General features: G+C 46.9%; 1 protein-coding gene across 3 annotated transcripts in view; it reads left to right on the forward strand.

Moving 5' to 3' along the window:
* LOC138513728 (peptidyl-prolyl cis-trans isomerase G-like) overlaps positions 1 to 14,847 on the forward strand; it is a 400,359-nt gene that overhangs the window by 153,928 nt on the left and 231,584 nt on the right. For all 3 annotated transcript variants that reach the window (XM_069628805.1, XM_069628807.1, XM_069628806.1), the window contains one exon: positions 12,231 to 12,418. In XM_069628805.1, coding sequence (XP_069484906.1) covers positions 12,231 to 12,418 — 188 coding nt within the window. The remainder of the gene's footprint in view (positions 1 to 12,230; positions 12,419 to 14,847) is intronic.

The following is a 14,847-nucleotide window of genomic DNA, read 5'->3' on the forward strand; positions in this document are numbered from 1 at the left end:
GGTTTTTGACACAAAGGGGTCTGAACCCGAACGAGGGAGACCAATTGCGAACCTATGAATGTGCAAATCCTGATAAGAAAGGAACTTTGGTGCTTGTATGTTACGTTAGGCCCTCTGCAATAAGGGACTGTCATTGGGAGAGAGACTTTGTTAGAAGGCGCTGATACTTATGCTTGGAACATTTTCCTTGTGGCCAAGAAGCCAGAGTGTGTGTGAAGCTCACACGTGCCACCTTGTCCTGTGCTGAAAATGTGGGGAAGGGAAGCCAACTGCTCAACTATCCTGACATATTATTTCTTGAACACTTTTCTTTTGCCCTCATTGTTCCACACATTTTGTATTTAGAAGTAAGGATTGGCAATAGGTTTGTTAGTATAGGCCCTTTTATTTTGACAGAGACTCCACTAAGACTGCATTATTATTATTTGATGGTTGTAGCTTGCTCCCATCCTTAGATATAGGATTAGATAGGCGTTCAACCAACCCATTGAAGTTCAATAAACACCTTTGAACTGTGATCACTTGTGTCTGTCATCACTGTTTGATACCATGCCTTTGTTACAGGACAAATTCTCTGGATTCCTCACAGAAGGTTGTTAAAGTTGTGAGATTGGCAAGTGACATGAGGTAGACCCAGACAGACAGAATCCGTTTCAGATCCTTATTCAAGATAATGGGTTGGGATGAATGCCTAACTTGCCCTATTCTATATGGGAGTAATCTCAACCATAAAAGAAAAAGAATAATAGTCTGCAGTCTGTCAGTCAAAATCAATAGAATGTCTGTGTCTAACCTATGTTTGCCCTCACTTTCTAGAAAGATACTGTGTAGGGGTTTGGACAACATAAAAAGGTGTGTAGTAAATAATATCAGCAAGGCAGTCATGTTTTTCTGCATCTCCCGTCTCCAAGTTCATCGAAACGATATTGGAGCTGCTCCCTTCCCCAAGCTTGAACTACTTAGGATCAGCAAAGTTCCAAAAGATTCAACACAGTTCAAAACCTCTTCTGGGATTCGCCCCGCTTTCGTTTCCCAAGACTCAACAAGCCCTCTTTACCAATGTCTGTTCTTGCTTTCCAGTTCACACTTTATAACATTTCTCAAATGCTGTCCATCTTGGACCATGTTTTCATAAATGTTCACTTCAAATACTTTGCACAAGATTCTCTTATTCTTGATTCAACATGGGTTCCGTACCCTAACAATTCAACAACTTGCAATTCACAAACTCTTCATTTCAGACTTTCGAATGTGCATAAATTGGTTAGCTCTATGTGTGACCACTCTGACATCTTGACTTTTATGGGATACTGCCCCGGTACTCCAGCACACTATCCTCACAGTTCATCAACAGGGTAATTCCCAAGGCGCTCTTTAACATTTGTTTACTCACTTGTTATTTGTGTATTTCAGCTCGCTCTTTCTGTCTCGAGCAGCTCCCCTCTCGTTCTTTACTTTCGCTCCTACTCCGAACCTTGCACAGCTCAACTTCACTTGCAGAGAGTAACTTTTAGTTTTAACAGTCTTTTGACAACGTGTAAATGTACACACGATGACTGTTACTTTGTTTCCTTCGCGTTATCAAACAATTTCAATGGACAATTGAAGCTTTCTCTTCAACGCGTCTGTCACCATACGCTTGTCCTTCTCTTTCAACACTTTATCCCTCATCTTTTACCAACCAGGCTACCTTCTGACTTTGAACTCACCGGTTGTGATCCGCGTAACTTTTGCGGTATCATCGTGTCGAGGTCAGGAACTCCTCACTCGCCCCTGTGACACTCCTCAGTGTCCTTGATTGCCCAGGGGAACGAGCACCTTTCAAGGACCTCTCTGCAGAGGTAGCTTTCCACGTAATACCACGTAATCCCCTTCTGGCTTCTTGGAGACACTTCTCCATCGCCATACTTTCTCTAGCCTTCTCAAACCACAGGCACTCAGCATCTCACCGCTCTATTCTCTGAGAGCAAATCTCAGGGTGCTCGGGCTTTCTCAGTCACCTGCTTGCTTGGTTTCTGTCTCTGGTTCCTTCTCGAGCTCCAACTCTCTCGTGGTCTTGCTCATCCTGTTTCACACAGGTACCCCTTGTATACACCTGAGGAGTATTGACAGGTTTCAGGTGGATATAATGTTCGTCCAGGGCCTGACTTCGCCTGACCTTGTTAACGGGACATTCATGAAAATAGTAGTGTGCCTCTGAATGTAGCTTCTCTGTCCCAATGACATTGTGGTGTTCTAAACAAGGAGAGTACAGGGGAAAATCGGCGTTTGGCACACAATACACCATATAGGCTGAGGGAATGTCAGTTAGGGGGGTGTTTGGAAAGGAGGCATACCATGTCTGCCCTTTGGGTAATCCATCCCCAATCCATGAGGACCCTCTACCCGGGTGATCCTGCCTCGCTAGTTCGCCCCCAGGGTCGGGATCCAAAAGCGATGGCCCTCCCCTGGCCACTTGCGTAGAGGATCCCCTGAGAGTGGAAAGGGAAAAACCCTTGGGTTCTTCACAAAGTACTTTTTATGGGTATTCAAAAGCAAGACATCCATTTATGAAACTTCAGTAGGACAATCTTGTGGTGAAATGATCCAGACAGACCAGAAAATAGACTTCAGTGTCTTTATTAAGAAATTGTGATGTTGCAAGGATAGAGAGAACGCTATATTCCTTTTCCCATAAGTTGCTGCAGTCCTTATTGTTGCCATTAATATCTCTAGGGATGTTGTTTGCACATCTAAACAGCCTGGGTCTCTGCTTCTGTTTAATTTTGATATTTGATAACAAGTTCCAACATGCAATAGTTCTCTATCGGTTACCTGTCTCTGCGAGCTTTAGAAACCTGAACCATAAGTTCCAAGATGTAACATTTCTCTGTCATTCCACTTTCTCTATGATTTTGAAGAATGTCGACCACAAGTTGCAAGATACAACAGTTCTCTATCAATTCTGCTTTCCAGCAAATTTTAGGAACTTTGACCATAAAATCCGACCCATACAACAGTTCTCCACAGGTACTACTTCCCAGGAAGATTTAGGAACTTTCTCCATCATTGCCCTCATACATGAGTTTTGTCAGTTCACTTGCACTTTGATCATTAGGAACTTAAACCACACGTTTCAACCTGAAATAGTAACCTGTCGGTCTACTTTCTCAATATTTTGAAAGTAATTTAGGATTTCTATACTTCAGTTCCAGAGTGTAGCATTACTCCTTGTATTCAGTTTTTTTTTTTAATACACTTTATTGGGTTTTTGTTTACAACCTGCTAACAAACATAACAACCATACAACCATGCATGCAATAGGCGGGTGTGTCGCACAGCATATTCTAGCCTCTTGGAGCACTTTTCGGGTCCTTGCACCTTGCCATGTTTGCATTGTCATGTGTGGGTCACAAGGGTGTGTTCCGTGAGGGAGGGGGAGAGGGAGGGGCAGGCTTTGATTAATTAGTCTCCGGCTATCAATAAACCCTTGTGGGTTTCGTGCCTATGCACAATGTCTGGGAAATGTCAATGTTTTTTATTTACTCAATAGAGCCTTCCCAGTCGAGATCTGCTGGGGGCACGAACATTGTTAGTACCAGTATATTCCACGCATCGTTCCTCCTACTTTCGTGCATGCCCGTCTGCAGTGCCCTGTGCCACACGGCCGACTCGGCCAGTGACCATCATCGCAGGTCTGCCCACCATGCTTCAATCTTCGGGACAGTTTATGATTTCCAGGCTATCGCAATTCTGCATTTAGCCAGGATGCACATTAAGTCCTTCATTTTCGCCAAGTGTACTAGCTGTCCGCTGCCTCTTGCGAATAGTACCAGCAGGTAGGATTCTGGCAGCCAAGCATGCATTTGAATGCCGCCTGTAGCAGCTCTCGTTTTAATCTCCTCCCAGAATTTCACAATCACCGGGCAGGACCAGAACATGTGTAGCATGTTTGCATCCTCTGTGGCACATCTCGGACATGCCTGTCTTGTCTTGCCCCCCATCTTGGATAGCCTGTCCGGGGATAGGTATGCTCTCTGTGTTACGTATAATTGCATTAGTTGAAATCTGGCATTTCTGGAGACTTTTTTAATATGCAGGAAGGCCCTTCCCCAGTCTCTGTCCGTTAGTGCTTTCCCCAGTTCATTTTCCCATTTGCTGCGTGCGGGTGATACCGCAGTGTTGTGGTTATGTAATAATAATAATAATAATAATTTAGCATTTATATAGAGCTACAAACCCTCTGGCATCTGAGCGCTGCTTATTATTACCCACGGTGTGTGGTACTCATTTATCGAGCTCTGACGGATGAAAGGCTGAGATTGGCCCTCCCGGGATTCGAATCTGCGTCAGCAGGCTCTGTACAGATGTCAAAGCGAGCGCTCTACTCGCTGTGCTATCGGACTGGAACAATTGTAGGAACAATTCGTACAGTCTGGACACAGTATGCCCTCCTTCTGCCACGTCAAACCATGTGTCAAGCACTTCATTTGTTCCTTCTCCCATTTTTAACCCCGGCCATCTTTTATTTATTGTCCCCACCATGCTTTTGTATAGCAGGAATTGGTACTTATGCATATCGTTTCCTTGCATTAGGCTGTGGAATTCAATCCACTGTCCCTCCTTCCATAGGTCGCCTACTTGGGCTATTAGTTTGTCTTTAAAGTGCCTTCGGTATGTGCTGAGCATTTCTGGTCGACCCTCAATGAGTCCCACCAAGGGGACATATGTGGAGCAAGGCCATAGTGTGAGGCCTAATGTAATGAGTAAGGAATGTTTCTGGTGTGAGGTATTTCCCATCCATATGATCTCTTTTAAATAGCAGTGGCGCAGTGTGGGTTGCAGGAGTAGCGTGTCTAGGGAGGTCTTGTCTCCTAACCAGTTTGCTACAAACTGTAGTTGCCCTGCTAGGTAGAACAACTCAAAATGCAGTAGTTTAATCCCACCCTGGTCAGTCTTTTTGTAGTGTGCCTAGGGCAACTTTGTTCCTGCCTCCTCCCCACAGAAATTCTGATGATCGTATTCAATTGTCGAAAGTATGTTTTGGGCATGTTGTAGGGTATATTGGTGAAATGATATAGTAAGCGGGGGAGCACTATCATTTTCGGCAATGCCGCCCTGCCTGGCATCCCCAGGGGTAATGTCTTCAGAAGGTCATGGACGTTGTAACCTTCTTGAGTGCCACCAGTGTGTTGTTTTGGTGCGATACTGCTGGGTTGTGGTGTATGTTGATTCCCAGGTAGTGGAAGGAGGCCTGCGTCCACTTTGGGCCCAATTCACGTAACTTCTACTCTGCGCTACCTGAGTGTCGCCCGAGGGAACAGGCAGGACTTGTCCTTATTGACACATATGCCCGATAGTGTGGCGAATTCTGCTATGACATCTAGTAAGTGCAGCAGGTTTTCTTCCGGTTGGTTGACATATAAGAGCATGTCATCTGCATAAAGTGAGATTAAATGGGTTGTGTTGACTATTCTTATCCCTGCCTCTGCATATCCTTCCCTGAGGAAGGCTGCCAGTGGCTCCAGTGCTAGTATGCAGAGCACTGGTGACAGTGGACAGCCTTGCTTCGTGCCTCTATGTATTCCCATTCTGCCGACACTTGTCTGCCTGTTTTAACCCTGGCTTTGGGTTCTGTGTAGATCAGCTTGATCCATCTCCGGAATCTGAGACCTATCCCAAAATGTGCTATCACATTCAGTAGCCAGTCCCAGTGCACTGACTTGAAAGCTCTCACTGCATCCAGGGAAGCTACAGCAGTGTCTACTGACGTATGGTTGGTCTGGCCTATAACATGGTGGAGTCTCCTCAGGTTCTACGTTGTGTTACGGCCTGGGACATATCCCGTTTGGTCTGTGTGTACTAGGGTATGTATAACGTTTTTTAGTCTGTTGGCTAGGGCCGCTGTGATGATTTAGCTATCTTGGTTAATCATAGAAAGGAGTCTATACAATCCACACTCGAGTGGTTGCTTTCCTGGCTTCAGGACATGTATAATTAATCATTCTCGCATGGTGTCAGGTAAGAGGCCATGTTCGTAAGCTTCTTCATAGACCTCCAGGAGTCTGGGTGCTATTATCGCTTTTATTTTTTATAAAACTCCCCCGGAAGTCCGTCAGGCCCAGGGATTTGGCTGTCAGGAGGTCTGCAATTACTTTTTCCAATTCCTCTATTGTTAGTTGGGCATCTAGGGGTGCTGGCTGTTCCTCGATTTGGGTTAAGGCCCCAGGGATGTCCCTTCCATCTGTGCTCATGGTAGGCGAGTACAGGTCTTCATAGAAATGGGAGAAGACCTGGTTGATGCCCTTCTGAGTTCTGTTGATTTCCCCATCCTGGTTTGGTATCGCAGTAATCGGGTCTCTTTGTGCCTCCCGCTTAGTTAGCCAGGCAAGTAGTCTGCCCGGTTTGTCACCCTCAGCGTGCAGTTTCTCTGTATATTTTGTATAATCTAGTTTCCCTAGTTTCTCCCAGGTGGTGATACATTTTAATCTCAGTGCTATCAACTCGACTGGTTCTACCCCCTTTAGTCCTGCTTCCCTCTCTGCTTTCGCTGTGTCCGCTTCTATGTCTGATAGTTCCCTCAGCATGCTCTTTTTGAGGTGCCCTATTTTCCCTATTGCAGCGCCTTGTACCACCTTGAAGCCGTCCCACAACGTCCCCGTCCTGTCGCCACTCCCTGTGTTAAGCGGAAAGTATTCCTCTATGGCATCTGGCATGTGGCTGTGAAATTCCTCTTCCAACAGTGCTTCGGCGTGCAGTCACCATGTTCGTATGGGGGATCTCGTGGCAGTGTCTGTCTATGTGGCCATTAACCTGGCATGGTCTGAGAGGGTCTGTGCCTTAAATTCCATTTCTGTGAATTCACCTAGGGTCTCTGTTCCTGTGAACACGTAGTCTACCTGTGTGTATGTGCCGTGTGGGGCACAAAAGTGGGAGTAGCCACGGTTTTCGCCATGCTTTCCCTTCCAGACATCGACTAGGCAGAGATGGCTCAGGAGGATTTTTAGGGCTTTCGCTGGTGGGGCCGGCTTTTCGAATTTAGTGTCTGATCTGTCTAACAGTGGGTTGAGTGTACAATTGAAATCCCTGCCCCATATGTATGTTGCGCCCCTGTATGTTGTGATTTGGGGACCCAGTGATCTGAAGAACCCTGTGGCATCTTTGTTAGGGGTGTAAGTGTTTACCAGGCACAAGTCTCTATTTTCGAGTAGGCCATGTACTATAATCAGCCTTTCTTCTCTGTCTTTGTTGACTTCTAGGAGTTGGAAGGGGATGCTGGGGGCTTCCCATGTAAGCACTCCTCTAGGGTAGGTTGATCCATGTACTTTACCCCCCATTTTCTTGCGATCATGGCTTGCTTATCGTTTGTCAGGTGTGTCTCTTGCAGCAGCGCTACTTTCACTTTGATCTTGTTTAGCCATGTGTACACTCGCAGTCATTTAACAGTTATTTAGTCCCCTTAGGTTCCATGTGACTATGTTTGTACCTTCAAGGCGTGACACTACTGTCCGTCTGGGGGCCTGCGTCTTCCCATGGGCTCGCTGGTTTCCTTATATCCACTGTCGGTTTTGTCCCCCTCGTTGACTCCAGTTGTTCTCCTGACCTCACGATTAACCCTTGTGTTTCGTGTAATAGCGTGGCAAGGAGCAGGGTGGGTCTGGCCCGCTCCTTTGCCGTTGTGGAGGCTTTCCATGCCCTTCTTTGTATACTATTTTCTTGCATGCAACCCATATCTGCTCTTTGTTGAGGATGTAGCCATCCGTCCCAAGTTCAGTTGTCAACAAACTTCAACTTTAAATGAACGCCCAGCCACCCTCCCTCCACTCAGGCTCCAGTGCTTTCCTTGCACAGTTCCATCTTCCTGGAAGTGGCATGCAGCAGCGCGATGCCTCTCAACTGGCATCTAAACTTTATTAAACGTCTAGAGGCTGTTTGCTGTCGCAGCTGTCGGAAGCTGATTCCCGTGTGAGGGATTCCCTTTTCCTGCCTCCTGCTGCTTGGAACATTTCGGTCTTCCGTGTATTGTTGATAGTGAGGGTCCGCTTTCCATCTGGGGCCCAGTAGTACATGTCATTGTGGTTTGTTACTCGGGTGCATTGTTGTTGTTACACCTGGCTGCTATTTGGGGTATGCCCTGCTGATCCAGCCAGGTGTGGGCTTCGGCAGTGGTCTCAAAGAAGTAGGATCTTCTGTTGTATTGGACTTTTAATTTGGCGGGGTAGAACAGCATGTATCGCAGGTTTGCTTTCCTAAGGCGCTCCTTTGTTGGGCCAAACATTGCCCTGTGCTTCTGTAGTAGTGCCATGTAGTCGGGGTACATAGCCAGTCTCAAGGATTTTCTAGTAATTATGCCACCTTCTCTTGAAAAAGTGAGGATCTTTTCCCGGTCTTTAAAATCCATGATTTTGGCTATCACAGGCCTCGGTGGGGCCCCTGGAGGGGGGGGGGGGTCTCTCAGTCCAGGATCTGTGGCCTCTTTCTGCTATGAATCCCTGTGACAGTGTGCCGACCTCCTGTAGGTTTTCAATGTAGTTGAGTGGGGTCCCTGCCCTCCTCTCCTTCTGGTAGGCCCATCATGCGGATGTTGTTTCTTCGGGCTCTGCCATACTCATCCTCGGCTCTATGTTCTAAGGTTTGTATTCTCACAAGCATGTTCGAGATTTGGGTTTGGTGCTGGTGATATTGGTGACGTTCTCTTGCACTTGGTGTTCCGCGGTACCCATTCTGTCTGCCAATTCCCATACGTCCTGGCGTAGTAGGCCCACGTCCACAATTACTTTGTCCATTTTGAGCTCTAGTGTAGATTTTAGTGCTGCGATCGCCTCTATGATGGGGCCATCTTCTTGGCGCTGTGTGTGCGGATCTGGTCGCATTGCATTGGTGTCTGTAGAGGTTTGTGCCGTGCTGGTTTGTTTTGCTTTGCTTCCGTGCTGTTTGTCTAGCATTTTGGGATTTTCCTGTTGGGTTTCACAGCTGCAGTGTTGGTAGATGTTTGGAGGTAGGCAGGGTACTGTCCGTGCCAGGGGTTGTCAGGATCTTGACCTGGGTGTGGTGCAAGTGTTTTGGGGCTGGCGGAGGCTCTGGCGTGCTTAGTATGTTAATTACCAAGGGGGGGGGTCCTGGCAGTCCCTCTGCCAGACATTAGTCCTGGTTACGAGAGACTTACCCAGAGTCTTAAGCTCACTATCTTTCACAAAGAAAAAATATCCCAAACTTTTCAGGCTTTGTCCTGCCATCGGGCAGTCCAGCACCGAAATGCTAGGCAATTCTCCTCTGAACAAGAGTACCAACAGCATCCCCAGACACGTGTATCGGTCTGGTTGGACCTCATCAGTAGGGAGGAGCTGTGAATTCTAAACCTTCCAGCCATCACCTCTTTTGTTTTGCTATTGTCACCCCGAGTGGGACGGGTATGCCCAGACGTGGGTCCCGTGCCTGCTGGGCCTAGAGGCCCAAGCTACTCCTCACTGATGACGCCCAACAAGGCGGAAACATGTCTGGGGATGCTTGTGGTCTCGTGCACAAGGGATGTGACCTAGCAGTTCGGGCTGGACTACCCCTTTGAGGGTGGGGCCAAGCGTGATTTGCATATGGTCTTTCCCCTTCTGTAATGGCTTGGCAGGCGAAGAACGATGGTCTGGAGGGTTGCCCGGAGCAATGCCAGAGGTTAAGATTTATTCTAAACCTTCCAGCCATCACCTCTTTTGTTTTGCTATTGTCACCCCGAGTGGGACGGGTATGCCCAGATGTGGGTCCCGTGCCTGCTGGGCCTAGAGACCCAAGCTACTCCTCACTGATGATACCCAACAAGGCTGAAACATGTCTGGGGATGCTTGTGGTCTCGTGCAGAAGGGATGTGACCTAGCAGTTCGGGCTGGACTACCCCTTTGGGGGTGGGGCCAAGCCTGATTTGCATATGGTCTTTCCCCTTCTGTAATGGCTTGGCAGGTGAAGAACGATGGTCTGGAGGGTTGCCCGGAGCAATGCCAGAGGTTAAGATTTATTCTAATTGTTCCAGCCATCACCTCTTTTGTTGTGCTTAGTATGTTGCCAGTGACTTGGCTTATCGGTGGTGGGACGGTATATTGTCAAATGCAGCCAGGACTGCGGGACCTGTGCTCCCAGGCATCCCCCGTTACTCCATCTGGGCTTGGTGTTACTACCCAAAGGGGAGCATCAGCGGGTGCGCTTGTTTCTCTTGGGTGCGCTCCCCTTTGTTGACTCCCTTGGCGGGGGGAGAGGGTTGTAGTCCACAGTGCACGATCACTGCACACTCCAATTACTGGTGCCAGCCCGTACGATATGCTTGCCCCTTTTTTATGGTCAAGTGTCTTGCAGCTCAGGTCTTATCAGCCCACAGTTCGGGGGTCCATAGGCCTCGGCACACAGTGCCGTGGGTGGGCTGCACCTCTGAGGCTTGACTTAGCTGTGTTGAAGCCTTATGTTGCCTCGTGTCGCTGGGGTTGGGTCATGGGGCCTGTGCTTCTGGTGGCCACTGTCGTTCCTGGTGGGCTTCGTTGGGGCTGCCTCACTGGTCACGCAAGCATCTGACATGCACCATGGGGGCACACTCTGCGATGTATATCTGCCGTGATGTTGGGGTGCGTAGCCTGCTTGCGCTCTCACGGCGCACTCCAATCGGAAGTGCCAGCCAGTACCATATGCCCTGGCCCTTCAGACAGATCTGGGGTTCACCGGCTCAGGCCGTGGCAGCTCACGGTTTAAGGATCTGGTGGGCTTCGGCTCTCCTTGTCTCAGGCAGACCGTACAGCTAACGCGGTCTGCAGGCACCTCGCTTTACGGGGATTCTCGCCTCCAGTGGCCCGGGCCCCCTCACCTGTCTGCTCCTTGTCGCTGGCTCTTCTCGCTTGCCCTCTGGCCACCGCACAGCACTCAGTATTCATCACGGGCGGGTCAGTGCTTTGCTGCCATCTTGTTTACACGGTCACGGCAGCGTAGGCACTTGTCCCTCTTCGCACACTCGAGCTCCTCCTCAGTAGACTGCGTTTTTTGGTTCAGCTGTTGCTATAGCGTTCCGACACAGTATCGTTGACGTTCTGGTTGAAACAAACTATCTTTAGGATTCTATTTGCAGATCTAGCGGGAGCTCACAGGTTCTGCTGCTTTACTGCATGGCTGTTAGCCACGCCACCAGTTGTATTCAGTTTCGTAATGTTTTGCTCACCATACTCCTGGAACTCTAATCTTAAATTCCTGCATACAGCTTTGCTCTTTGTGCTCATATTCTCAATGTTTTGGCAAAGGCACTATAGGAACTCTAACCTTAAATCCGGTAGGCAGCGTTGCACATTATTTTACATTTCTCAATATTATTTCTTCACCAGGGTTCTTCTGAGATTCCTCCACTTTGTGCCATGCTCTTCACACTCTCTGTTGTGCCTTGGCGTTCTGGCTTCACTTCTCTGCCTCTCGCTTCCTCGCCACAGTACTCCGGGCCTCTGGTGTCTCAGGAAAGAGTTTTTGTCTTGTTCTCACTGCTTCTTTGCAGCTCCATGCCAGACATACCCCTTTCCTCAATAGCTCTGCATGCCGTTTGTAGGTGCTTGCAGTGTTTCGGCTCATGCTGTCTGCCGAGTGTATTTTGGACTTCCCTGTTAGCTGCTGCTGGAATCTTTGATCTCTCCTTCGATCTCCTCCACTGGTACCCAGTGTCTTCTGTTTCCTCGGGCTATCCTTCTGACCACAGTGCCTGGGCTACTGAATGTCACGGTGGTCAATTCAGTACAATATGGAGATTTAACACGTTTGCTGCCGATCTCTAGTAATAGACAAGATCCTTATCCGGGATTCCCCTTTTGAGTTGTTCCTGCGAGGGACACATGGGGGGGGTACCGCTGATTGACTTCACACACTTAATGGACCACCTGATTGGGCTAATATCTTGTTTCTGATCCTAAGAATGGGTTGGCCAAATTCCACTGCAAGATTGACGTAAATCGGCGCATGCAGTGAAAGCACTATCTCTGGGAATACACCAAGATTTGCTGAAACAAGTGCAACCTATATATGGGCAGGGGATGTGCAACGCAACCAAAAGATGTGTACTGTTTTTGAGCATGGTTTAAATTGCATACTTACCTGGACACTTTTTTCGATAATTGTGTACTGCATTTGGCAATCAGAGAAAGTAACCTGTTCAGATGGATGCCTCATTATGTGGATTCCCACATTAATGTATTTTTCAAGACACCCTGGAGCCTTGAATTAAACATGTCGGTGTTTATAAACAGAGATGCATTTGGAAATCCGCAAAGTCGGAAGAGCTGAGAAAGAAAATGGAGGCAGACAAGGCAGACGAGTGGAGGAGGCACGAGGAGCATAGACAGCAGCAGAAGGAGCGGGAACTGGAAATAAAAGAGCACATGCTGCAGCAGTGGGAGCTGGAGATCAGAGAGCAGCTCCAGCAGGAAGCTCAGAGGTGAGCAGGTTCCACTTGCGGAATTCAGTGAAAATGGCTCATTCTAAGAGTTAAAGTTGATGAAATACTTGTTGACAGAATGTAACTGAATAAACTGAGATGTAATATGTTTGTTACAAGCCATTAGGCTTGTAAAGATGTCAATGTGTTCACACCTTTAAGAGAGGCTAGGGTACTCTGGGGTCCAGGGAGAGGAGTGGAGTAACTTTGCTGAAAATGTTGGGGGGGGGGACATGGCATCTGAAGAAAAGGTGTCCCAGCCAAATGAATGGGGACAAAATGGTGTGCCATGAAGTTTGAGAGCCAAAGACTCCCTAATGATAAATGGGAGATTCCCCCAGAACTTCCATACCCCTCCCAAGATTAGAAACCAAGATCTAAGGCACAGCTGCCTCTCGCCGATGGTCAACAAGAAACCCATGGCTCAGTTAGAAAACGTACAAACATACTAACAAGCAAGTGAATACAGCAAGTTCAAGGCGAGAACTGGCAACTTTTGGCCTGGGGGCCAACTGTTACATAGTGGACCATGGTGCAGCGCCCCCTGCCCATGGTGCAGTGGACGCAAACCACCATAGAAATTGTAGGTGTGATATTCAAAAATACTGGCAAAGGAAAAACGCATAGGAAAAAATTATTTAGTGCTGTGTAATCTAGTATTTTATTTTTAATTAGCGGTACTTGGCATATCGGATGCTGATCTAGCGCACTACCTCTCCCTCTGCACTCTTTCTCGCTCTGTCTCTCTCTCTCTCGCTCTCTCTCCTTCTCCCTCTCTCTCTCTCTCTCTCTTTCTCTCTCTTTCTCCCTCTCTCTCTCCCTGTCTCATTCTAGCTTTCATTTCTATGTGGGTGCAAGCTGTGTTATCAGGTGCCGGTTTGCTGAAGCCACCCCACCTGTTACTGACAGTTGAACGACCAAAGGAAAAAACATCAGATATCTTCAGGAGTGGGGTGTGTTTTTTTTGTTGCAAAATCAGTTGCTGAAATAACAAACAAATATTCAATTGAACTTTTATTGTAAACTAGCTCTTTAAAAAAATGTACAATGTTAATTTCCAATGATAACTTCTCATGTAAAAATTAGTTATAATAAGTACATTATTGTCTTACTGAACAAAGCACACTTTTAAAGTTTGGAATAGACACAATGTTTTATGATTGAAGGCAATCCTTCCAAGAAGGCTGTTCTACTCCTATTGAACTCTTTCGAAATACAACTGTGAGAAAGAAAAGGGGGACATAGAGCATCATAGAGGGTTCCTGGCTGCTTTTCATGAAATCAAAGAGCATTCTGGGAACATAAACATGATCACAGGTCTTTATATTTTTCAAATATGTCTGTGGTAAAAGGGTTATATGCTCGAATTACTATGTACGTAATGTTCACTGGGATTGGTGCTCATTTCATTTTTCACACCACTCACCCTAACAGAAAAAATGTCTAACATTGAACCATATATAGTGAGTTGGACAGCTTTTGGTTTTCGATGTGAGCATAGAATGACTGCAACATCAGTCACTACATGGGGCGAATGTTTCCTTTCCCTCATGCAGAAGAAAAGATGTGGTATGTGGGGGAATCTCTCAGCAGTTCAAGTGGGACTGTACCAGTGCACTTCATCCACCCCTCTTAAAATTAGAGCAGCCATATTTTTCAAAGCATGTCTCACCTTATGCAAAGGCCAGCCCTGACAGCATTGCTGTGCATTCGCCACACAGGCTCTTCTAAATCTGGGACTCATTAAGTACCTAAAAAGATTGTCCAGCTGGCCAGTACTTATACCAAATGGCACCCGATGTGGTAAGTATTTTCTGGTGCTCTCATCGGTTGTCTGCTGTTCTACGAAGACCAAAAGCATTGATAAATAGATCATGTTTGGTGACTATCATTAGCAGGAGTGCACTACAGCAATGTAAACTTGACCACCAAAATACATATGCAGAACAGAACGACCCTATTTTTTTGTTTCAATTGTGGATTTATAGTGATTACTGTATTATCTACTCAAAGTATTGCCAGATAACTGGGCTGTGGAATTGAGGGATAAAGTAGCAATGTTGGTCATTTGGGGGAAAATAGGATTATAACCCAGGTCTCCTATTTCCAAATTCTATATATCCTCCTAGAAGTACAGCATGTTCATGCAAAAAATAATTTCCAGGCAAAGTGAGCTCATTACCAGCTTGTTCACCCCCATACTCATATTTTTACAGTGCACAGGGGAGAAATGATTGACATTACTTTCCTTGTTTACTCTGCATGCAACATATCTTTCAATTCTTTTTGTCTTAGAGAGCCAATACATTCATGAAGCTTGTGATTTCCAGGACATCAGCAAACACATATTCATTTTCCTAAAACTTAACACGATGTATAATGATTACGAACTTACCACTGTGAGGGGTCAGAAATGAAAGCCATGCACG

Source organism: Ambystoma mexicanum, chromosome 12, assembly GCF_040938575.1.
Source record: "Ambystoma mexicanum isolate Mex_15411 chromosome 12, UKY_AmexF1_1, whole genome shotgun sequence".
NCBI lineage: Eukaryota > Metazoa > Chordata > Amphibia > Caudata > Ambystomatidae > Ambystoma > Ambystoma mexicanum.